This window comes from Lissotriton vulgaris, chromosome 8, assembly GCF_964263255.1.
Source record: "Lissotriton vulgaris chromosome 8, aLisVul1.2, whole genome shotgun sequence".
Lineage (NCBI taxonomy): Eukaryota > Metazoa > Chordata > Amphibia > Caudata > Salamandridae > Lissotriton > Lissotriton vulgaris.
This window is the reverse complement of record NC_141696.1, coordinates 697,884,642-697,908,550: the sequence shown is the minus strand read 5'-3', so window position 1 is coordinate 697,908,550 and position 23,909 is coordinate 697,884,642. Positions and strand designations below refer to the sequence as shown.

Here is a 23,909-nt window from a genome sequence, read left to right as displayed (position 1 = left end):
CCTGCAGTCTTTTATTATCCACATTTGGGTTGGTTCAAATAGAGCATACTTAATGTCCATTTGACAGAGTTGGGGCCGCGGATGGGGGTGACTATGAAAGCCTTCTGCGGTCGATGGTTTCACGTGAAACATACACAGCGATGCAGATTTCTTGCCCCTTCTGGTCTTTGGAGCCGTGCGAATGGGTTAGGAGCTGCCGCCCTTGCTTGTGCCGGAGGAAGCAGGCTATGATGGGGCGAGGCCATCCTGTTTGGACCTGGCGCCCATGCGGTGTGCCAACTGGAGTACTAGTGGTGGGGTGAAGTTCAGGCCAGTGAGGGTGGGGAGGAGACCTTTGAGGAACCACCTGACGTCCACGCCCTCAAGGTGTTCTGGGAAACCAAAGAAGCAGACGTTGACCCTGTGGCTACTATCCTCGAGGTCGGTGATCTTGCTCCTGAGGTATAAGAGCTACTGGTCCCTCTCCGGAATGGTGTTGAGGTGGTCTTCTACAGCTGCAAGCCGGTGCTACATCCCATCTACCTGATCCTGGAAGCCTGCTATTTCCAAGCTGATGGATTTGGTTTTGGCCCCAGTTCGGCGATTTTAGAGTCTATTCCTTCCAGGCACTGACCTACTGCCTTGACCTCCTGCAGGATGCACTTCATGGTGGATTCCTGCTGCAAGCCTGTGGTGGCCATTGTCAGTCCAGCGGATGGTGCCTTTGTTGGGTAGCCATTGTACAGTGCTGAGTGACTGCCTCTAAGAAGAGCAGCTGCTGAGTGGTTTTGCCAGAGCATTTCCAGTTCTGGGGCCCCAGGTGTGGAAAGGGGAGCGCATAGCCCCAAGAGGGGCGGGGAGAGTGGGAGGTGTTGACACTTCTTCTGTCTGGCCCCCAACCAATGGTGCGATCCCAGGGCGATGCAACACTCCCTCTCAGTCCTGGCTTGTGCTGCGCCTGTTGTTGTGAGGTAGCTAGCACCTTCACTTCACTAGGGCCCTTGGCCACTGACCAGAATGCCAGGCCTGGGCCGTCAGCAAAGTTCGAAGGGGTCACTGGGTATGCTTGTCGTTCTTCCCCTTGCCAAGCGTCTCCGGTGTCAGCCCACCGCTAGGTAAGGGTATGCAAATGGCAGGCCACGTGCTCCGGTTGGGTCCCAACTGGGTAGTTAAGGGGAGAGAGGATGAGTCTAGAGCCTGGTTCCTTTATGAGGGTAGATGCGCTACCCAGTGTCTCATCTTGGGTGGAGGGAGGGGCCAACCGGGCTCCTGTGCACACGAGTGGCAGAACCCTCTGCGCCTCTTGCTTGTGCGGAGGGGATGGCAGGGGGGACAGTGGTGAGCTTCCCTCTGGTGTCTGCAGATGGGTGTGAGAGGTTGACCAACAGGAAGCAAGGAGACCCAGTAGGCACAGAACCTTCAGGACTGGAACAGCGGCTCCATCTTGAAACATTGGATTCATAGTCTGGATGTCTAGAATCCTCTGAGGAGCCGGGAAAGCACGACTCATTGTAATGTCCAGTACTGCCACTATGAACAGGCTGTGCTGCAAGGGCACCAGCTGTGATTTGGGTACACTTATTGATAAACCCAAGTCGAACAACAGCCGCTTTGCCACTTGCAGAGGATGCACACCATCTCTGGCGACTTTGTTTTGAGCAGCCAGTCGTCCAGACAGGGAAAACAGGAATCCAAGACCTCCTGAGATGTGCCGCTACCACCGCCATAACCTTTATGAAGACCTGTGGTGCGGATGAAAGACCAAACAGAAGGACATCTGGTAGTGCTGAGATCCCAATGTAAAACGGAGATACTTCCAATGCGACTTCAGGATGGGAATGTGATATCGATCAACACCATCCAGTCTTCCTGCTGCAGAGCCAAAAGAACCTGTGCCAGGGTCAACATCTTGAACTTATCCTGCCTGAGGTACAAATTCAAAATCCTGAGGTCCAGGTTCGGTTTCAAATGCCCGTCCTTTTTGAGGGATCAGGAAATTCCCCCTACAAAGGACCGATGTGTCAGCGTTCGCACAGCAGAACCTGGAAAGGTTGCCGGGCAGTATTACACTGTCAGCGCTGCTCATTTTGCATCATACAAAGATTTGAACTTAACTATTTTAACTAAATCAGCATTTTAAAATAAATGTATTATTATTCTTAAACCTCTTTAAAACTTATTTTAAGCTCGGCACATTCTGATTTTCTTTTGTTCTTTGCACATACCTAGTTTTAGCCCTCACTTCCTCATCTGCTGCACCCGGTTTCCCTGCCCCGGTCCCCCGTGGCTGTGTGCCGTTTGTGTGGAGGGCGGGCAGGCAGCATCAGGGACTCCGGTGAGGCACTTCCGGTCCAGGAGGGGGCAGAGGAACTTTCCCGTGCTTCCCCCTACATAGGACCCATGTGTCAGCGTTCGCTCAGCGGACACGCCAAAGGCACGCACGCCTAAGGCAAGCCAGTCTGCGCCCGACCGGGACCAGGGGCCACGACCCCTGCCCCCCTCAACCCTGCCGAGACAGACATAAGCACCATAGAACACTATTCTAGGGAGTCTTTGTTAGCAATATGCCTAAATCTGAGCTATAAAAAAACGCAGTGCATAAAAGCTCATCCAGGAAACACTGAGGGCCCGTTTCCCTGACGTGGCTGTAAGTGGCATAGTTTAGCGTTTTTCTGACCGTTCCTACACAAAGACAGACGATCAGCAAACACTTAGATGCACAAGTTACTACTTGTGTAACAATATATCTGTAAGAGACATTAGTTAGTGATAGATTCCTTACCTTAGAATATCCCCAGGCGTCAGACTGGATCCGGATATTTTTGGCGTAGCAATACCCCTGTGCGTCGGTAGGCGTCGTCTGCGGCTCCACGTCCGTCGTCGGCAGCACCGGAATGACGTCGTCGGAGTACTTAGACGCCGCCCATGCGCGCTGACGTCAGTTCTGATACACAGCTTTTCCGCGCCAGATACGCAGAGCCATGATAGAACCAACACTGGTGCCATGAAACTAGGGTCCTGAAAGGGGGATGACCTTAACCCTAGATATCGGTTCGCAGAACGGGGAGGATGGGTGGGTCGGTAAGGAATCTATCACTAACTAATGTCTCTTACAGATATATCGTTACACAAGTAGTAACTTGTGCATCTGAAAGAGACACGTTAGTGATAGATTCCTTACCTTAGAATAGATACCCCAGCAATACCAACCCCAGTGGTGGGTCTGCGAACCAATAATCACACCAGAAAGTCCTGGAGGACGGAACGGCCAAAGAAGCCATCCCTCCGGACTTGACTGTCCAGGCAGTAGTGTCTTGCGAACGTGTGCAGCGAGGCCCACGTAGCTGCCTGGCAAATGTCCTGTAAGGGGACTCCTCGGCCCAAGGCAGTTGTTGTTGCCGTGGCTCGAGTGGAATGAGCCCGCAATCCAGCAGGGGGCTCCTTTTTGGCCATGGAGTAACATGCCTGAATACACAAGATGATCCACCGCGAAATGGTCCTCTTGTGTACCGCCTTTACCTTCTTCGCGCCCACGTAACCAACAAAGAGTTGGTCATCCACCCGGAACTGGTGTGTGCGATCTAGGTAATAAGAGAGCGCCCGTTTTCGGTACAGACGGTGGAGCCTCTCTTCCTCTTTCGAGGGATGCGGAGGCGGAAAGAAGGTGGGCAAGGTAATGGACTGCCCGATGTGGAAGGCCGTGACAACCTTGGGCAGAAAGGAAGGTCTTGTCCGCAACACAACCTTGTCCAGATGAACAGAGAGGAAAGGTGGAGTAGAAGAAAGAGCCTGGAGCTCACTCACTCTCCTGGCAGAGGTGATGGCAACCAGGAAAGCAGTCTTCAGAGTAAGAAGTTATGGAGCGGCTCAAAGGGAGCACACATTAAATAAGTGAGTACAAGATTCAAGTCCCACACGAAGGGAACAGGAAGGAACATGTGTGTGATGCCCTTCAGAAATCTATTTACAATGGGGGACATGACTAAGGAAGGCTGATCAGGTAGCCGTAAGAAGGCGGAAAGAGCAGAAAGGTACCCCTTAAGAGTGCCCAGAGCAGAGCCCTGCTGGGCAAGGGAAAGAAGGAAGAGTAGAACTTCAGAAAGGGGTGCAGAGAGAGGGTCCACAGACTTTGCTGTGCACCATGCCACAAATCTGTTCCACCTGCAGGCGTATACCGACTTTGTGGAGGGACGCCTGGCTGCCAGAATGATATCACAGACTTCGGGAGGCAAGTCAAATGGCCTCAACTGCCGCCGCTCAATCTCCAAGCTTGTAGGTGGAGACTGGACAGGTTCGGGTGCAGGACCGTCCCCTGCTGCTGCGACAGAAGGTCCTCCCGAAGAGGCAGACGAATCGGGGGATCGACTGACATGCTGAGTAGCTCGGGATACAAGTATCTTCGTGCCCAGTCCGGAGCCACAAGGATAACCTGGGCCCGGTAGCGCCTGATCTTCTTCAGCACTCTGGCCAGAAGTGGTATAGGCGGAAAGGCGTACAATAGACCGCAACTCCACTCGCGACGAAAAGCTTCTCCGAGCGAGTGCCGCCTTGGAAATTCCAACGCGCAGAACTGATGACATTGCGCGTTCTCTTCTGTGGCGAATAGATCCAACCAAGGCTCTCCCCATTGCTGAAAGAGGCCTTGCGCCACGTCCGAGTTCAGACGCCATTCGTGATCCATCATGCACCGACGGCTGAGTTCGTCCGCCCTGGCATTCAGAGAGCCTGCCAGGTGTTGAACCACCAGGGTCACGCCCTGATGTTCCAGCCACTGCCAGAGGCGCAGAGCCTCCTGGCATAGGGTCCACGACTCCACCCCGCCCTGTTTGTTGCAGTACCACATGGCGGTGGTGTTGTCCGTGAACACCTGCACTACACTCCCCTGGACAGACGGGAGGAATGCCTTCAGTGCTAGACGAATCGCCCGCAGCTCCAAAAGGTTGATATGGAGACGGGACTCCGCCGGAGACCAGAGGCCTCTGATCTCCGCCTCTCCCATGTGGCCTCCCCAGCCCTGGAGGGACGCGTCCGTCACAACCACGTGCTCCGGGTGGGGTAGGGAGAGGCATCTGCCACTGACCCAGTCGCGGTCCGTGAGCCACCACTGCAGTTGTCTCGCAGTGCCCTCCGAGATCAAGACATGATCGGACAGGTTGCCCTGATGCTGGGCCCATTGAAACTTCAGGTCCCACTGCAGAGCCCGCATCCGCCACCGGGCGTGATGCACCAGAAGGATGCAGGAGGCCATCAGCCCCAGAAGCCGCAGCGTCAACCTGACCGAGACTCGGGATAACGGCTGAAAGATGGGAATCAAGGCCTGTATATCCCAAACCCGCTGTTCGGGAGGGTAAACCCGAAACTGCGCCGAGTCGAGAACCACTCCGATGAAGAGGAGCTTCTGAGAGGGACACAGGTGCGACTTCGGCACATTGATGGAGAACCCCAGCAAATGCAGGTCGGCCGTAGTCTGGAGGTGGCTGACGACTGCCTGGGCCGAGCCCGCCTTCAACAACCAGTTGTCTAGGTAGGGGAAGACTGACACCCCTAACCTGCGCAGATGAGCTGCGACCACCGCCATCACCTCCGTGAACACCCGTGGGGCGCTGGTAAGGCCGAAGGGGAGCACGGTAAACTGAAAGTGCTCTTGGCCTACCATGAACCGCAGGTAACGCCGGTGGGCCGGCAGGACGGGGATGTGAAAATAAGCGTCCTGCAAGTCCAACGCTACCAGCCAGTCTTCTGGGTCCAGGGCAGCTAGGACCTGAGCCAAAGTCAGCATCTTGAACTTCTCCTTCCGGAGGAAGCCGTTGACGTTCCGCAGGTCCAAGATAGGGCATAGGCCCCCTTTGCCCTTCTTGGGTACCAGAAAGTAGTGGGAGTAACATCCACACCCTACTTCTGGCCCAGGAATGCGCTTGATGGCCCCCTTGGCCAAGAGGGCCGTGACTTCCTCTTGCAGAAGTTGCAAGTGATCCCCCGACACGCGGTGGCATTGCGGTGGCATGGATGGATGGGTCGCCTCGAAGGGGAGGGAGTAGCCCCTTCAGACGATCTGCAGCACCCACCTGTCCGACGTGATAGTGCGCCAGTGGGAGAGGCGATGGCAAACCCTGCCTCCCACAGGCGTCACGTGGGCCTGAAAACTCGGAAGGTTTTGAGGCGGGTGCTGTGGAAGGAGGTGTGGACTGGCCTCGCAGTAGTCCCAGACCGCCGCCACGGCGGTTTCCATGGCCGCCACCGCGCTGTTGAACATTTTGTGGCGCGTGGCTGGCAGCACGTGGGGGCGCCCCTTCCGTGGCCACGAAAGGAGCGAAAGGCACCCGTTTGCTGCCGTGGGGCCGAGAGGCCCAAGGACTTGGCCGTAGCCCTGGAGTCCTTAAAACGTTCCAGCGCATGGTCTGCCTTGTCGCCGAAGAGGCGACGACCATCAAACGGCATGTCCAGAAGTGTGGCCTGGACATCGGCCGAGAAGTTGGCGGACCTCAACCAGGCGTGGCGTCGAACCGCCACAGTCGTTGCCATTGCCCTGCCCAGTGAGTCCGTGGTATCCAGCCCACACCGGATGGAATAACGCGCTGCATCTCGGCCCTCCGCAAGGGTTTGGGCGAGTTTAACCCGGACCTCCTCCGGACATTGTGGCAGCACGTCCGCAACCGCGTCCCACAGAGTGTGGGTGTAGCGGCCCAAGAGACAGGCGGTATTGACAGACCGTAGCCCTAAGCTTACAGACGAGAACACCTTCTTCCCGAACTGTTCGTATCTCTTGGATTCCCGGTTAGGCGGGGCCGGCGGGAATGCGGTCTGGGAATTGGAGGCCTGGATGATCAGGCTCTCTGGGGTGGGATGGGTGGACAAAAAGCATGGGTCGCCCGGGGCCGGGCGGTAGCGTCTGGCCACGTTCCTATCCACCGGCGGACCTGTGGCGGGCTTGGACCAATTGCCCACAAGAACGTCACACAAGGCCTCATTGAACGGCAGCAGAGGCTCACTGGAGCTTGACTGCGGTTTGAGGACCTCAGTGAGAAGGTTAGTCCTCACGGCCGCGACGGGGAGCTCAAGGTGTAAGGCCTTGGCCGCCCTCGTCAACACTACACTATATGTAGACCCCTCCTCCGAAGCCACGGTCAGAGGGGAGACAAATCCAGTGTCTGGCGAAGTGTCAATATCATCGGCCTCCCCAAGCTCATATGCCCAGTCCTGTTGAGACTGGCACTCCAGTGCCAGAGGGTCCTCAGACCCCTCCCAATCCTCCTCGTCACACGTGTCCTGTAAAACGGGATTAGTAGACGGGGCCTCCTCATGGAAATAAAAATCTCCAAAGGCCGTCGGAAGCGGCGCCGTTTCGGCGCCAGAGTCTGACCGCAGGGAACATTGAGGACGGTGTCCACAGTGGGCGCCGGGGGCGACACCCGTGGGGCCGGTGCCGGTGAGGTCGACCGGCGACGACCCGGATCCGGAAGCGGATCCAGTGAGGTCCTGCGGCGCCGGGACCAAAGCACCCGACGGCGTCGGGGCCGAAGCACCCGACCCGCTAGGGCCTCCAGTCAGAACCGTTGGGCCCGGAGGCGCCACGGAACCCGACTGAGGAGGGAGGGACCTCATGGCCATGAGGTACTGCTCGATCTCCTCCGGAGTCGCGCCGTGCCCAGGGACCCGAAGGTGTGGGGCAGGCAGCGACGCTTGTGACTCCCGCAGAGCCGCGTGGGCGGTGTCGCCCGAGCCCCCGGCCGCATCGCGCGAGCGTCGTGGTGAGTCGGAGGAACGATGACGTCTCTCCGACCTCTCATGCCTCTTACCTGAGGACTTGGAGCCTGATGACCGGTGTCCACTCCCGGAGCTGCGATGACTCCGACCCCGCGACCTGTCCCTCGACCTCCCGTGGGACCAGGACCGGGACCTGGAGTGGAGCGGGCCGACTGCCGGAACTCGAGCCGCTTGCGGGACCGCTCCCGCCTAACCTCCGACGTCAGGGCCCGGCAGTCGGAGCAGGTGCGGTCATCGTGATCGAGGCCTAAGCACTTCAGGCACCGGCGATGGGGGTCCGTGACCGAAATCAGTCGGTCGCACTTCGAGCAGGGTTTGAACCCGGGCATCCCTACCGGCACCGATAGAGTCGAAGACTCGAAGAAAGATAATGATCAGAAAGATCAAAAAGTTCAGTCAAAAAATGACTAGGGGTAGAGCTTCTCCGGATCTGCGCTAGCTGGCGCGGAAAAAAGAAGAACTGACCTCAGCGCGCCTGGGCGGCGTCTAAGTACTCCGACGACGTCATTCCGGCGGTAACGACGCCGACGACGGACGCGGAGCCGCAGACGACGCCTACCGACGCACAGGGGTATTGCTACGCAAAAAAATTCCGGATCCAGTCTGACGCCTGGGGATATTCTAAGGTAAGGAATCTATCACTAACGTGTCTCTTTCAGATGTCTATATTTTAATGCCAGGTTGATACCTAGACATACTTCCGATATCTGGGACACCTTAAACGAGAGAAATCCAGACCTGGTTTTCATAACTGATACATGGTTGGGCAAGAACAACCTCCCTGATATCACCAACGCTTACCCCCAAATTTAAAATATTAAACAAGATAGGCAGAGACGGAGGGGAGGGGGGCTGGCTGTCCTGTTTAAAGACCATCTCGCCTGTCTCCACCCTGAAGTGGTGCCACTTGGAGAGCATGAAGTACTAACATTTCAGGTATCCAGTGGAGGCCACACTTTGCTCGGGGGAGCAGTAAACTATAACCCTCCAGGCCACCAAACCGAACTTAGTGCTAAACTTTTTGCTAAACTTTTCCTTTTATGCCTGAAATATAAACATTACCTAGTTATAGGAGACCTTAATGTACACTTTGAGGAAGTAAACAGTACCGCAGTGAGGCACCTAAAAAGAGACTAGCCAATTCTCCAGCTAAAGCAATGGGTCAAAGGACCCATACATAGTGCTGTGCATACTCTAGACCTATTATTTTCCAACCTAGATTCAAAAAACATGCAGGAGATTACTCCCATATCTTGGACAGACCACTCACTCATATATTTTACACTCAACCTGCCAGTGAATGCTACCAAACCTCTAAAGAATTTATGAGTGGCAAACAGAGCCTGGAAACTGGTCACTCAGGACCTGTTCCAGACACACTTTTTCCCAGATAACCTAACTACTCAAGATACTCTTCCAGCGAATGCGGAAGCAATAAAACTTAAAGTCGAGATCACTTGTACTTTAGATACCTTTGCTCCCAAACTTAAACCTAAACTAACAAATAAACCTCCATCCGAGAAGTGGTACTTACAGGATCTCAGGATACTGAAAAGGAAGTGTAAATCGTTAGAACACTCCTGGAGGCTGTCTAAACAGGAAACAGACAGAACAAGATATAGGGCGGAATTAAGGGTCTATAACAAGATATAGGGCAGAATTAAGCATCTATAATAATGCCATCAAAAAAGCAAAGAAGACTTACTTTGCACAACGGAAAAACGAGAATTGCAGCTCGGCAAAATAATTATTTAGAGTAGGAGTGAAGGAGCTCTGCAAACCAGCCAGCTTGTCCCAAACTTTGTCTCCTTCAGAGGACAACTGTGAAAAGATCAGCTAATTGTTCGCTGATAAAATCAGCAAAATCTATTCCTAATTTGACACTAACTCTTCCATAGCCATAACTAACTGGGAACACCTACCCCCACATCCAGAGGTCGCAATACAGATGGGCAACTTCTCCCCTCTTACAGAACTAGAGGTTGAGAGAGCCATGCTGGAAGTAAAATTAGGATCCCCCTTCGACCCATGCCCCCACTTTATATTCTCCCAGATTACATCAATAAACTGCCCTTATGTCACTCACCTGCTTAACAGATCCCTGGACACAGCAGTATTTCCAGAAATATGGAAACAGACTGTAGTAACTCATTTGCTGAAGAAAGCCGGAACAAATGCCCCTAACCAAGAGAACTACCGGCCCATTTCTCAGCTTCCATACCTCTTCAAGGTCTTAGAAAAGCTGGTGAACAGACAACTGTCCAGCTACCTGGAGGTTAACAAACTACTGGACTGTTCTCAGACTGGCTTTAGAGCCACTAACAGTACAGAGGCCACTCTCCTAGTCGTCCTAGAGGACAAAAGATCACTGACTGATCAAGGAAAGGCTGTTGCCCTGATCTTATTGGACCTGTCGGCGGCGTTCAACATGGTCTCACACAATCTACTGTTGGAAATTCTCTATGAAAAGTGTATCCATGCCAAACCTCTTCAGTGGCTTAACTCCTTTTTGAGGAACAGAACTCAGATGGTAAAAATGGGCGAGTTCACTACGAAACCAAAAAAACATCAGCTGTGGTGTTCCCCAAGGAGCCTCCCTGAGCCCAACACTTTTTAATGCCTAGGTGTCATCTCTGGCATTGATAAGCACGAAATGGGGCTGCAGCATCTGCTCCTATGCGGATGATACACAGCTGATGATAACCATTGAAGAAAGGCTTGAGGACACCAGGGTTAAGTTAAATAACTGCCTCTCAGAGATGGCAACCTGGATGTCTGAACACTGCCTTATGCTAAACGCAGGTAAATCCAGCGACTAAACAATGCGCAAAAAACTTGGGTATAACAATAAACAACACCCTGTCCATGCAGGATCATGTGCGGGTTCTTTGTGGGAGAGGTTTTGTGATTCTAAAGTTCCTAAGAAGGCTTTTTCTGTGGATCCCACTAGAATGTATAAGGACGGTTACACAGGCATTACTCATCAGCAGATTAGATTATGGAAGTGCACTGTACGTGGGCATGGCAGATTACTTTTTCTCACGCCTACAAGTGCTGCAAAATGCGGCTGCCAAGCTTGTGTGTAACAAAAGCAGATTTAGTTCAGCATCTACATGTATGAAACAGCTCCACTGGACACCTATGCGCCAAAGAGCAAGATTCAAGCTGCTGAGTTATGCGCACAAGGCACTGTATAACCTTGGTCCTAGAATTCTCCAGAATAAAATGTAATTCTACATCCCCACGAGGTGCTTCAGATCACGACACCAAGCACTAGCCAGGCCCAGACGTATGAAGAAAGTAAGAGCAGAAGACCGATCATTCTCATACCTGGCGGCTTAACACTGGAACAAATTACCCCAAGACCTACGTCTTACTGAGGACTATGTAACTTTTAGTAAAAAACTAAAAACCCAGCTTTTTCATATGACGTAAGTGTGAGCAGCTGAAGGCACCCAATATGACCTACCATGTGTTCCGCAAGCCAGCGCCGTGATATCCGTCAGGATGAATGTCGCACTTTATACATAAATAAAATAAATAGCATCCCTGACCCTTTTCCTGCTCTGGAACCAACTCTATCAGACCACTCTGTAGAAAAGATAGAGCCTCCTGTTGCAGAAGTAACAGATTGTCCTCCGAAAACCAACACCGACGAGGGGGGAAAGGAGGGGGAAACTCCTGGAAAGGAAGGGAGTATCCCATTTTCTACGAGATCCAAAACCCAGAGATCTGATGTAACAGATCCCCAATTTAGGAGAAAATTTGACACCCGACCTCCCACAGGTCCAACATGCTGTAAGATGGGGTACTAGAAATGCTTCCTTGCTGAACCAGTTAGGGGAACAGGAGAGGAGGAGGAGGAGGAGACTTGTTGGCGAGCTGAGCCTCGCAGGCGACCTCTACCTTTCCCTCTGTATGATCTATACAGTGGGTTCGCCTGTTGTTGTTGCTGCTGCCGGGCCCGAAATGGAGTAACCGTTCCAAAGCCCAGTAATCTTCGGTAACCAAAGCCTTTAGGGTGAGACTGCAGGCCTAGTGATCTAGCGGTGGCCCTTCTGTTTTTAAAGCGCTACAGAGCTGAGTCCGCCTTGGTTCTGAAAAGTTAAGAGCCATCAAAGGGTAAATCCAAAAGGATGGCCTGACCATCCGGAGAGAAACCAGACCCTCTCAGCCAGGTGTGCCTCCTAGTTGCTACTGAGGAACCCATCACTCTGGCAACAGTCAGCTGTGTCAAGCCCAGACTGAATAACCTGATGGGCCGCAGCTTGAGTGTCCGACAGCACGTCCGCAAAGAGGCCCTGGGAGTGTAGAGATCACTTCCTTAGCCGAATCCATCAATGCATGGATGTAACGACCCGGTAGGCACGTTGCAATTGTTAATTTTAAAGACATGCTGGCTGATGAAAACACTTTCTTCGCCGATTGTTCAATCTTTTTTGTGAATCCCTATCTCCAGGTATGGACGGAGAAGAGCCAGTAGATTGTTTCGAAGAGCACCAAGTGCTCAGGGGAAGGGTGTGTAGATAAAAAAGCTGGATCCCCAGGTCCAACTTTGTACCGATCTGGACACAGCTGGGGCAGACATAGGCTTTTGCCACACTACTAGTATGGGCCCTGTCAAAGGCTCACTGAATGGGAGTAGAAGCTCTGTCACAGATGAAGGTGAGTGAAGAACCTCAACCTCTATCAGGTGTTTGATTTAATCTCTGCAGTGGGCAACTGTAAGTCCAAACGATCAGCCTGATGATCGAGTGGTAGGAAGAGACCTCCTGTGAAGGAAGACTCTTAGGAGAAGAGAGTTCCCACTCTGGCGACGTATCTAGCCCACTAGCTTCCTGAAGCCCTTCAAACTCATGCATGGGATCCACTAGTTCCCCTTCCTGAGCCTCTTCCTGTTGCTCCTATAATTCTTCCTCTTCCAGAAGCCTCTGTGCCTCCCTTCTTGACCATATCTTGGGTATCTGCGTTTGTGGCACCAGACGTGGTGCTGGTGACTTTGAAGCCAACGTCGATGGAGACCCTTCAGGGATGGTCGGGACGCTGCCCGAAGTTGAGACGGTGCTGGACAGGAGCCCGACAGCGCCGGAGAATATTCCATCCTTCCCTCCTGGGATTAGTATCGGCGTCGAGAACCTCGGCGTCGGGAGTGACCAATTCAGGGTTATCGACATAAATTACATAAAAGGTGCCTGGGCGTAATGAGGTGATAAGCCCATGTTGAAAGACAGCGGTCCCATGGGGCCAACAGGTGCGCCAGAAGGGTTAGTCGCAGTGGCAAACATCCCATACATCGCATTTAAGAAATGCGCAGGATCCGTACCTGTAGCCGGAAAGGGGGGGTATGGATCCGGTACCGGGTGCTAAGAAACAGCTCAAGGTTGTAAGGCTGGATCGGGCTGCAGTGCCTGAGACACCGGAGCTGGGGGCGGTGTGGTCTGAGGCAAAGGCGTTGCTTCCCTGGGCATCGGAGAGCCCCTCGGAGTTGGAGAATGAGCTGGAGTCAACTGAGGTGAATGGGAAGGCGAGACTTCCTATTTCCTTTGACGCCATAAAGCTGGGGAATTAAGACTTCGACGACTGGTCCTTGGAAGTGCTACGCCCGGAGCATTCAAGCCGCTTTTTCTTATGCTTCCTTAATGACTTTAAGGTGTGCAGAGTTGGTGACTTGGACTTTGATTTTGTCCTTCTCTGGCCCCTCTTCTGCTTCTTAGCCCTGGCCATTAACAGTTTAGTTTCCCTCTCTTTGAGGGCCTTCGGATTCATATGCTGACACGAAGGACATCCCTCGATGTCGTGGTCACACGACAGGCACCAAAGACAATCATCATGGGGGTCCTTGATGGACATATGACACACGCATTCCGTACAAGATTTAATCCCAAATTTTTTCTGAGCAGCCATCATACTGCTCCAATTACAGACAACTGTAACAATGTTAAACTACCAAGAAATGGAGAGTCCTAGAAAAACCGTTACGCTTCCATGGCGTAGAAAAAAGGGAACGGACCTCAGTATGCCGATGAGGTCTTCTTATGGCTCCGTAAACGTCACGCGGGGTCCCGAGCAGAACCGTTGCATTGCGACATACTCATTGACGTGGGAGTGCTATGAAAAACGTTTCAGTGGAATGCTGCCAAGGGGTAATTCAAAAGGTGAGGAATTCACAGACAGATGTATTCATCAGAAAAGCCTTGCAAATGTTTTGTCTTGGCCCAGGTGTCCTGCCAGGTGTATCTCGTGAACCAGCTCCAGTAGGAAGGTCTTGTAGCATTTGGGGGGTGACCACTGTCCCTTCAATAAATGTGGTGACTACCAGAGACATCACCTGCTGCTTGCACTTCAGCCTGTTGCTTCAGTCCAAGGGTTGGACACTCCTTCCGAGCCCTATAGAACTCCTCCCGGGTGGGTCCCCCTTCTACATGCCACCCAGCAATGAGAGGTAGGTCACCAAAGGGAGCAATGTCCTCCTCTGTAGCCCTGGGGTGCCCCACTGGAAGTACATTCAAGAGTGGGATTACTATGCCCTCTGCCTTTTCATTTTTCAGCAACTGGCTGGGCCATAGTTCCAGGCTTCATTTCTGTTTGTTTCCCAGGCAGCCACAGACTGTGTTGTAGCACAAATTCAGTCAGGTAAACCTAACATCTCCACATGAGCCTTGAGCTATACTTCTTTCCAGGTACTGTGCCCAAGGTCATTACCTAACAAACAGTCGATAGGCATGGCAGAGCTTACTGCATCTTTCAGAAGACCCGAAACCCCTACCCACTCAAATGGAAATAAGGCCTGTGGAAAGTGAACCTGTCTGTTCTCAGCAACCACAACCTGGTAGAATGCATGGGGAATTACCTGCTCTGGTGAAACCAGCTGATTCCTTAAAATAGTTATACTGGCTACTGTATCCGGCAGAGCCTTTACCCCTTCCCATTGATGGTGACCCATTGCTTATATTTTGCAGTATTTGAGGGTGCATGGATCTTAGGAACCATCTCACTGTCCCTCAGGGATACTAGGGTAACCCATCTAAACTCCCACTCCATTAACTGGGACAAAATCCTTCCCCAACAGTACACCCACCAACCTAAAAACCCTTTCTCCAGTGGGAGCAGATGCTCTTTTTGGACACTTGGAACCCCCTTTGTAGTGTCCATACTCGAATCACTCATAGCAGTTAACGGTCTTGGGCTGCTGACCTTTGTCAGGGTAAGTTTTCTTCTGGTGGCCAGGTTGGGGCTGGGAGCCCTTTCCCTTGTGAGTTGGTACGGGAGCTTTTAGAGAACTCAGTCTTTTTATGTCCCCCCTCCATCTTCTGGTGGGAACCCTGACCATCCTTTTCAGAGTCACCCCAGATACCTTTTAGGAAACTCTGGTGCTGACCCAGATGTCCGCCTCCTCAGCAAGCTTCCTGGAGTCAGTCAGCTTGCTATCAACCGGGTATTGGCGTAGTTTTGAAAAACGAATATCAAGAATATGCTCCCTCATAATCATTTACTTTGCTGCTGTTCACCCAGACCTTCAGTGCCTTACCAGTATAATCCATGAAATCACCCCATGACTATGTGGAAAGTTTGTGACTGGCCCTGAATCGTTGTCTGTACTTTTCAGGGGTCAGTCCAAACTTATTGACTTAAATGGTCCACATTGCAGTTTAGTTAGTTGAGTCCCTCACCTCTAGTGTAAGGAGTTCGTCCCTCCCAACTGTGGGCATGTACCGTCATAGACTACCCCCTTCCCCCACCCCAGAACTTCTCTGGGACCCTGTGCACTATTAAAGCAACTTTATAGACTGCCAACCATTTATCAATATTACACCCATACCATAACTCGGCACCATATCTTTTGAGATATGGCATCTGGACTTGTGTGCAGGCACTAAGGTAGGCTGCCACAATTACTGTTGCTGGACCCCACTTGTAAGTCTCTTATGTCCAGCTCTCGGAGACTTAGGTTATGGGACATCTTCCTTTCCTCAATGGCTAGTTTCTTCTCTTCTAGGGTCTGTGTTTCTAAGCCAAGGACAGTTTCTTTTGTTGCTGCAACTTAGCAAGATATAGTCTCCATTTCCTTTCTTTCCTCCTGTCCGCCAGATCTTCTGGGGACAGCTTCCAGGAGGAGACACTGCTCCTGGCTGTGAGAACCACTTTAGCTTCCTGCACATCATTAACCCCCTCCCCAAGAGGTAGTAAATCCACATTGGAATCTACAATCAGGTTATCCTCCATCTCTAGGATTTCCTGCCCCTCCTGCCCTGGGTTGTTAGATGGTCTCCTCCCATGCTCGCAATGCTTTCTGGAACTTTACCTTTCTAGTGAGTCCCTTAACAGAAATCTGAAATTCCTTACAGAACCCCTTTAGCTGGGTCCCACTGTATGACTAACTTAGCCTGCTCAAAATCAGTTGCTGCAGGTGCAGGTACCACTTCTCTAGTTTTGGACATGGTCTAGCAGGAAAAAAACAAAAACAAAAAAGCAAAATAGCGAAAATTGAAACTAATAACAATCAAAATGGTCTCAGTACAGAGTTGTAGTGAACAATGAGTTACTGTATGATATTGCACAAACACAAGTCATACCCTCACCACTGATCACCAATGTTAGAAATTAGGTTTTCCGGTTGTCTAAGGTATGTACCCAAGCCAGGCAGAACCCACCCCTCTAGCCAGGCTAAGCTAGATACACAACTGAGTTAACCTGTGCTCACCTTCTGGTAGTTTGGGGAAGACCAGACAGGCTTATCTAAAGAGGCAATGTGTAAAATATTTGTGTGACACACCCACACAGTAACACAATGAATATATCACAAAAAGACTCCACACATGTTTATAAATATAGCAGTTTTTATTAGGATCAACATAAGACCAAAATTATAAAAATACATAGTATACTTTGCAAGTTATAGCATTTAGTATGCAAGTAGAATCAGAAATACGGTTGTAGGGTAATTAGGGTAGTAGTCCACGGAGAGTGCTGTCAGAACACTCGTGATCAATACTTGTTGCGATCACACTGGACCTGAAAGTGGGGTTGAGGGGAGGGATTAACAGGAATCCTGGCAGGGATCAACAGGTATGCTTCTTGTGCAAGGCAGGTTCCCAGGTATCACCAAACCAGGAATTAGACACAGGCCCGCGGACCGGGATGCATATGTTATTGGGCAGCCATGTGGCGCTGGGTGGACACAGTACCTCTCAGTGCAGGAATGATCCTCACAACACTGGAGACCCTCCTGTGGAGAAAGAGGTGCGACGTTGGGCCATGCAGGACTGCTCTAGGGCGTTCATGTCAGGCTCAGCGAAGTCCCACTGTTCTCCACTGTGGCGCATAGCACTGCTCTCGGCAGATGCATCAATTACGGGGATGCTTGGTTGCTATGTCAACACGGGTGTCGCGCTGGAAAGGTTTCCCTCGACTCTGAGGCGTCGGCTTGTGTCCAAGGCGGTTCTTTTACTCAGCACTGGGTGCTGAACTGGACACTTGCAGCATAAAGAAAGCTGTACGCCTGTAAAGTGTGGCACTAGTTTCTTTATAGCGAAGTCCTTCCTGATGCAGAGCAGAGTGCTGGGAACACGCTGGTGCTCGGAGACTGGCTCTAGTGGCAGAATAATAAAAAGCCAGGAAGCTCAGTCTTTGATGGCCCTGAGACTTCGGGGAACAGGGGGCAAGCCAGCAGGCCCTTGGAGAACACTCAAAGTCACAATACAGAGGTAACAGGGAGCAGGCCAGCACAGCAAGGCATATAGCACAGTGGCAGTCCATCCTGGCAGCACAGCAGTCCAACTGGCAATTGCAGATGTAGATGTAGAGCCAGCGGTGTCTGGATACAGATCCAAATGGGTATGTTTTCAGGGGGTCAGAGACCCAGTACTTATACCCAAAAGTGCCTTTGATGTAGGGGGTGACTTCAAGGGAGTTCTCTTAAGTGCACAAGGATCCCTTTCCATCCAGTCCTGTCTGCCATGCTATTGGTGGGGGGGTATCTACCTAGTGTGTGGGCAGGAAATTACCCATTCAAGTGGAAGGTGAGCCCCTCCCAGCTCAGAAAGATCGGTCAGAACGCAGATGAATGCAAATGCACTTTTTTATTTTTATTTTATGAATTATGTACATGTTTCACATATATATATATAAACTTTGCACCATTAATAAATTCACAATGCACTATAATACATCTTGAGAATTTATGATATTAGCTTTCCATACAGGGCCTGCTCGTAGCTTGCATTCATACCCATTATATTGTCAATATGCAATTGCCACCATCCCTCCCTTGAACGCAAATGCAGTTGAATGAACTTTGTTGTGGCTGCCTAGAGGGAATGCACAAATGTAGCGGTCAACCAGCCCAAATCAGGCAAGTTTTGGAGAAAGGCTCTCAGCCACAAACAAGCAGTAAGTGCAGAGAAATGTCCACTTTTTAATAGTCACATTTCTAAAATAGTAAAGTTCAATCCAACCTCACCAGTAAGTAGGATTTATCAATACCATTCCAAACATATGAGACTTCAAAAAGATACTTCTCTTTTATCAGGAATAACCATTTAAAAAGGTATAATGGAATTGCCAATGCTATCCTATGAGAGGGGTAAGCCTCACAGTAGTATCAAAACTAAATAGGCTGTTTATCACTACGAGGACATGTAAAGAATAAAAGCACATGTCCTACCTTTTACTCACATAGCACCCTGCCATTGGGTCTACTTGGCGCGTCATTGCGGGTTACTTGTATGTTGTAAAAGAGGAGTTTAAAGCTTGATAAGTAGTTTTAAATGCCAAGTTAAAGTGGCAGTTAACTGCACACACATGCACTGCAGTAGCAGGCCTGAGACAGGTTTAAAAGGCTACTTCTGTGGGTGGCAGCATACTAGTAGCATTTAACTTACAGACCCAGAGTACAGGGGGTACCACTTTACAAGGGACTTATAAGTTAATTAAATATATCAATCTGGAATATACCAATTACAAACATCTTTACGAAAGAAGCATATGCACTTTAAAACTAGTTAGCAGTGGTAAAGTGCTCAGAGTCATAAGGCCAACAAAAAGAGAATCAGCAAAACAGGAGGTAAAAGGCAAAAGGTTTGTGGGAAGACCACCATAAGGATGCCAGGACCCTTATGTTTCACTCACAGACTGTGGTTTGGAAGAACCAATATCTGAATGAATATCTTGCGGAATAATTTAAAAATATTCACCCACATTAGTTTTGCCAGGGTAAATAGGTCACCTGATAAAGGACACCAGATCTCACCAGCACAGATGGAACATATAACAAGCTGTGCTGTCTCGCAGGCTACATATCAAAGTATTCTTTTGTAGATGAGATTGCCTGCTGCAAAATGGGACTTCTTTGACTTTTTGAATACCCAATTAATTGAGATATGCGTGATATTATGGCAATAGGCAAACAGCTGTTCAATATTGTTACAGAACGGAACTTTGTCAGACTTTTGGGAATTGACCAAAATTACCGTAAAAATTGAAGATTTTTTTGGACTGCTTTTGAATGTAAATAGGTAGCACATAATAGTGGTTATTACCAGAATATACACTGAGAAAATAAAACACCATCACGTTTTGTTAGAAAGTTGGAATTCTGACAGCTCCACTAAAGACAATGAAGTGCCGCAGGGCCGATAATAGCTAGTATAGGCCTTCTGCTCCAACATTCAAATGTCAGTGTTTTGCTTCGCTATATTTTAGAACATTTTACCCTCAGTGGGTGAAATGTTCTTATAGCCTTATAGCCCTACTTTTTCTGCCTACACTGGTTGTTAAAGGCCCTCCCCCTAGTTACAGGCTCTGTTCGAGTCTCTGGTCTATAACTCGTGTTCCGGGCCTTTAACAACTGGTACAGTTATTGACAATGGTCTATATGGCTGAAATAAATGCTGATAGGCATCATATTATTTAGCAGCAACTGTAATAAAGGTAATAGAAAATGAAATAAATGTGAGTGTATACCACTGACATACAAGGAGAAGCATGAAGATGTTCTAGCTCCTTCTATAGTCACTTCTGTGGCATAGTGTCAAGCCAAGGAAAAAATAAATTCTTCCAGAGATAAAATCATGCAAAAAATACCGACATTGTCACTTTACTTCTGTTTCATATCCTCTTTAAGTCAAGAATATAAATATGAAAACATAACTTCCTACCTTTATGTACAAATCATAGACGTCATTAAAGAAGTTTTTGATGCCATCTTCCTGTCGTACATCATGAAGCATGAGGAATCTCATATGTAAGATAGTTAAGGAAACAATAAAAGGAGACACTATGGAAAAATGCATGCACTTTAAATGAGTGCCGCAACATAAAACATCAATTCAGAGTTCACTTAAATTATGGGTTCACATTGCTCGCAAATAAAAAAATAAATAAAAAAATACATATTTATATATATCCTCAGTTTAAGGGATCTTGAGTTTAAAAAACATAAAAACTCAAAAAACCCGAAAATTCCATATAGCTTGCTGTGCAAGCCATATCTCAGGCACCAAATACAATGCTCATGACCTCAACTTTGATGTAACAGATTACTTAACAAATGGCAAAAGCATTATGAATGAAATGACTACTGATATTCTAGGTATGTACTATAAATTAAAGATGTGGTCCAAGCATGTTTTGTAAATAGGATAAGATGTATTGTAAAGGCACATTTAGCCATTAGGGCATTTTGTGACACTGAACAACATAACTCTATTCTAACCTAACTTCATGGTACTCATTTGAAGGAGGAAAGGCAGAGGGGGTGTGCTAGATTTGAACGTCTGACCATAAGATTAAATGTGGACTACTGGAGAACATTCATCAATTCACTGAGCTATGACGCCCACCTCCAACTTCTCCATCTTTCTCAATGTGGAATGGTGTACGTCATATCATTCTGAAATGGCTTTATAACCAGACTAATGAACAGCAACAATTCTTCCTAGGAGACTGTCACAGGCGTAGGTATGAAGTTACATCTAACCTGAATGCTCTGGGCCAAACTTATAACGTTTCTGATTTTATATCCAAGCAGAATCATTTCTGGATGATCAAGAAACTGAGTGCAATGGCAGCAGTTGTTTCTTATTATCTTCTTAACTAATCAGGAAGCAGTAAGGGTCCCTTTCTCACAAAAGGCTTCAGAATGCTTCCTGATTATTTTGTTTAGTAATACAATTTCTGTGTTGTTTCACGAAGTAAACATTTATGAACATCTGCGACTTGGTGAGGACTGATGAATTGTCAGATATATATTAAAACCATAGAATCTTAAGAGAGTGTACCATCTTTTTGCATCACTGTACATACAAACACACCTATATTGAACATATAATATATTTTCATTTTTTAACAAGCAGGTGAGGCAAGTTGTAGTACTATTGCGATTTAAACTTATGAAAAACTGTTCCATTGGGGAACACACCATTTAAGAATTTCTACAGCTTTTACTAAGAACAGAACAGGCAATTTCATTACAGCTTCCTCGCACGTGATAATGACTACTGTAATCTTACTTTTAAGCCCTCAATTTACAAATTGCAGGAAGAAAAATGGACAACTAGCTCATCAGTAAGGAAAAATTACTCAATCTTTTATCCTACTTTTCGGTCATTTGCATTCTTTCTAGATCACTACACAGTATTTAAAAAAAGCCCTGAAATATGCCAGCTAGTTTTACCACCCAACTATAATTTTCACCCCATCATGCACTGCTTATGTTCTCACATATTACATCACCCAAGACATGTTAAATGACATCAATGCGGACCCCACTTAATGACATTCCAGTCATAGCCTCCCTGCACCCAAACCGCATCAGGACTTGGGCTCAGTGCCTAGAGTCTAGCAAGGCACTGCCCCAACCCTCTGCAAGCATCAAACATCTACGAAACACGATCTTCATCTATACGTAGGACACAAGTGACCCTGGGGTTAGCTTGTGGCTAGGGAATGCACTCATTCCTCCACAAGTGGTCAACACCCACAATGCACAGACTTTGGACAGACACAATAAGAGGTGTAGCACCAGGCTCTGCATCCAGTATACAATAGGGTATGGGCGGTGGGCTTGCCCAATGACCAGACCCTGCAGCCAACCATCGGCATGCAGCCAACCACTGGTGTGCAAGGCCTTCAGCCATGCTCAAATGGATGTTGTTCGCAGGGCCTCGCCTTTGCACCCACACCCCTCAAAACCACCTAACACCCTATTTGCTCAGCCTTCAGCAGTTTGTCAATGAAGTTCAATGGTCAAATCTCCGCAAGTGACCTACACCCATCAAAATTGTTTTACTTTTCAAATGTCCAATGTTTTTTGCATCTTTGGCAAAGTACAGTCAGGCTTATAAGAGTCCAACCATAGATTTAGGTTGTCGTATTATCCTCATACACAAAGCCTATATAGCATATTGTCAGAATAATTGGTTGATCTCATTTCAACAATATTATTTCAATATAATCAGTGATGTTATTTAACATGTAATGAGTGATGATTTATAAGAAGTCATAAGCAGTGCATTATGGGGTGCAGGTTATAGTTAGTTCACTAAACTATAACTGGCGTATTTCTTTAAAAAAAAAAAAACATTAAAGGAAAGCTGTACTTATGCAGGCTTCTCTCAATTTAATTTTTGTTTTGCCCTTTTAAAAATACATTATGTTTTTATGGCTTTATGTCTCAAATTACTAAAAACCCATATCTCCCCTCACATTTTAAAGTTGCTGGTTTTATGTCAACATTAACATCTCAACGCTCATTTACTTCAGCCTGATCCACAGGAAAGGCTTTACATTCAACAATTCCTATTTCAGTAAAACGTCATCAGGTGTGTCTCGCTTTTGTTTTCAATATAAAAGCACTCTAGTTGTTCAATGAGACTCTGATGTGATACTGCAGTTAATTACTAGAAAGCTAACTGACAACCTGCTGCTAGTGTTTGAAGCAGTTTCACTGTGCATGTCATAATGTTTTACTGAAATGGATGAAGATGGTATTTATGAACTCTATAGAAAATGTGTCTTCACTTTAGCTTAATAGAGTCTAACCATAAATTCTATGAAAAAATTAACCCCCTCATTTTGTTCAATAGTAAAGCAAATTCTTAAATTTTTACAGGTTTGATGCAATCAAAATGGCGTGCCACACTGGTCATAAATACAGAATGTTAGTGCTCTAATTGTTTACTAGAACATGGTAGACAGCTGCAGCTGAACACTAGAGTAATCAACCGACAGGCTTGCTGCTGTTGTTGGAAGTTCATGTTTTACTCAGAATAAAATCTGATATTCTCACAATATCAAAGAAGATATAGTGTGAACTTATAGAACATGTGCTCTAATTTTAGCTTCTGGAGAACCTGCCATAATCTCTATGAGAAAATCATGAGAGGAAAACAAGTTCTTCCAAACATGGTTCATCAAATCCCAGCATATGGTTAACATTTTCTACAAGGTAAAATCATCTGAGAACTCACCAAAATTCTTAAATTGAGGAAAACACCAGCAACAAATGATTTATATTGTGATTTAAAACTGTTGTCACCCTTTTAGTGTGCTCCTTTGTTTAGGTCCTTAAAACCAGGAATTCACTGCAAATGCATTTTAATGTGGACAATGTCTCCGATTCCTGCTATGGCTGTCGCAACACATTGCCCTTGTTGTGGCCAGCCAATCAAGGTGGGGTTCCAAAGGGACCACCTCCAATGTGTCAATGGAGGGGGGAGGGTGGTGTAGGTTGTGCTCAACATGCCCCCTTATATATTTTTAAAATCCATTTTCAGGACATGGGGTCCTGTAATGACTGCCACAACATCTTGCCCATACTGTGGTTGGCCAATTAGGATTGACTAGTCCCTTATAAAGTGGACAATCCGAGCATGTCTGGAAACTTACAGTACAGATAAGCATAACCTTTTTAACCTCTTCATGCCCAGCCCGGGCCCCTCTTTACATGCCAATTTCTCGAAAACGGCTGACTGGAATTCCACCAAATCACATTAAGTATATTTTTTTGTAAAGTGCTGACTTTTTGGCAAATTTGGTGTAATTCTTTTCGGCCATTTTTTCTTGTATTGGACAGCAACGTTTCCTATGGAAATTAATATGGTAAAATTACACTTCTGGGACCTACGCCTAATTCTTGACCCCCGCTTGATCGATCAGTGTGGAACTTT

The 23,909-nt window shown here is 48.3% G+C and overlaps 1 protein-coding gene across 1 annotated transcript in view; it reads right to left on the bottom strand.

The window, feature by feature from the left end:
- Positions 1-23,909, bottom strand: part of TRAPPC2 (trafficking protein particle complex subunit 2) — a 130,605-nt gene that overhangs the window by 28,060 nt on the left and 78,636 nt on the right. The window contains exon 4 of the mRNA XM_086934565.1: positions 19,899-19,984. Within this exon, the coding sequence (XP_086790691.1) occupies positions 19,899-19,984 (86 nt within the window). The remainder of the gene's footprint in view (positions 1-19,898; positions 19,985-23,909) is intronic.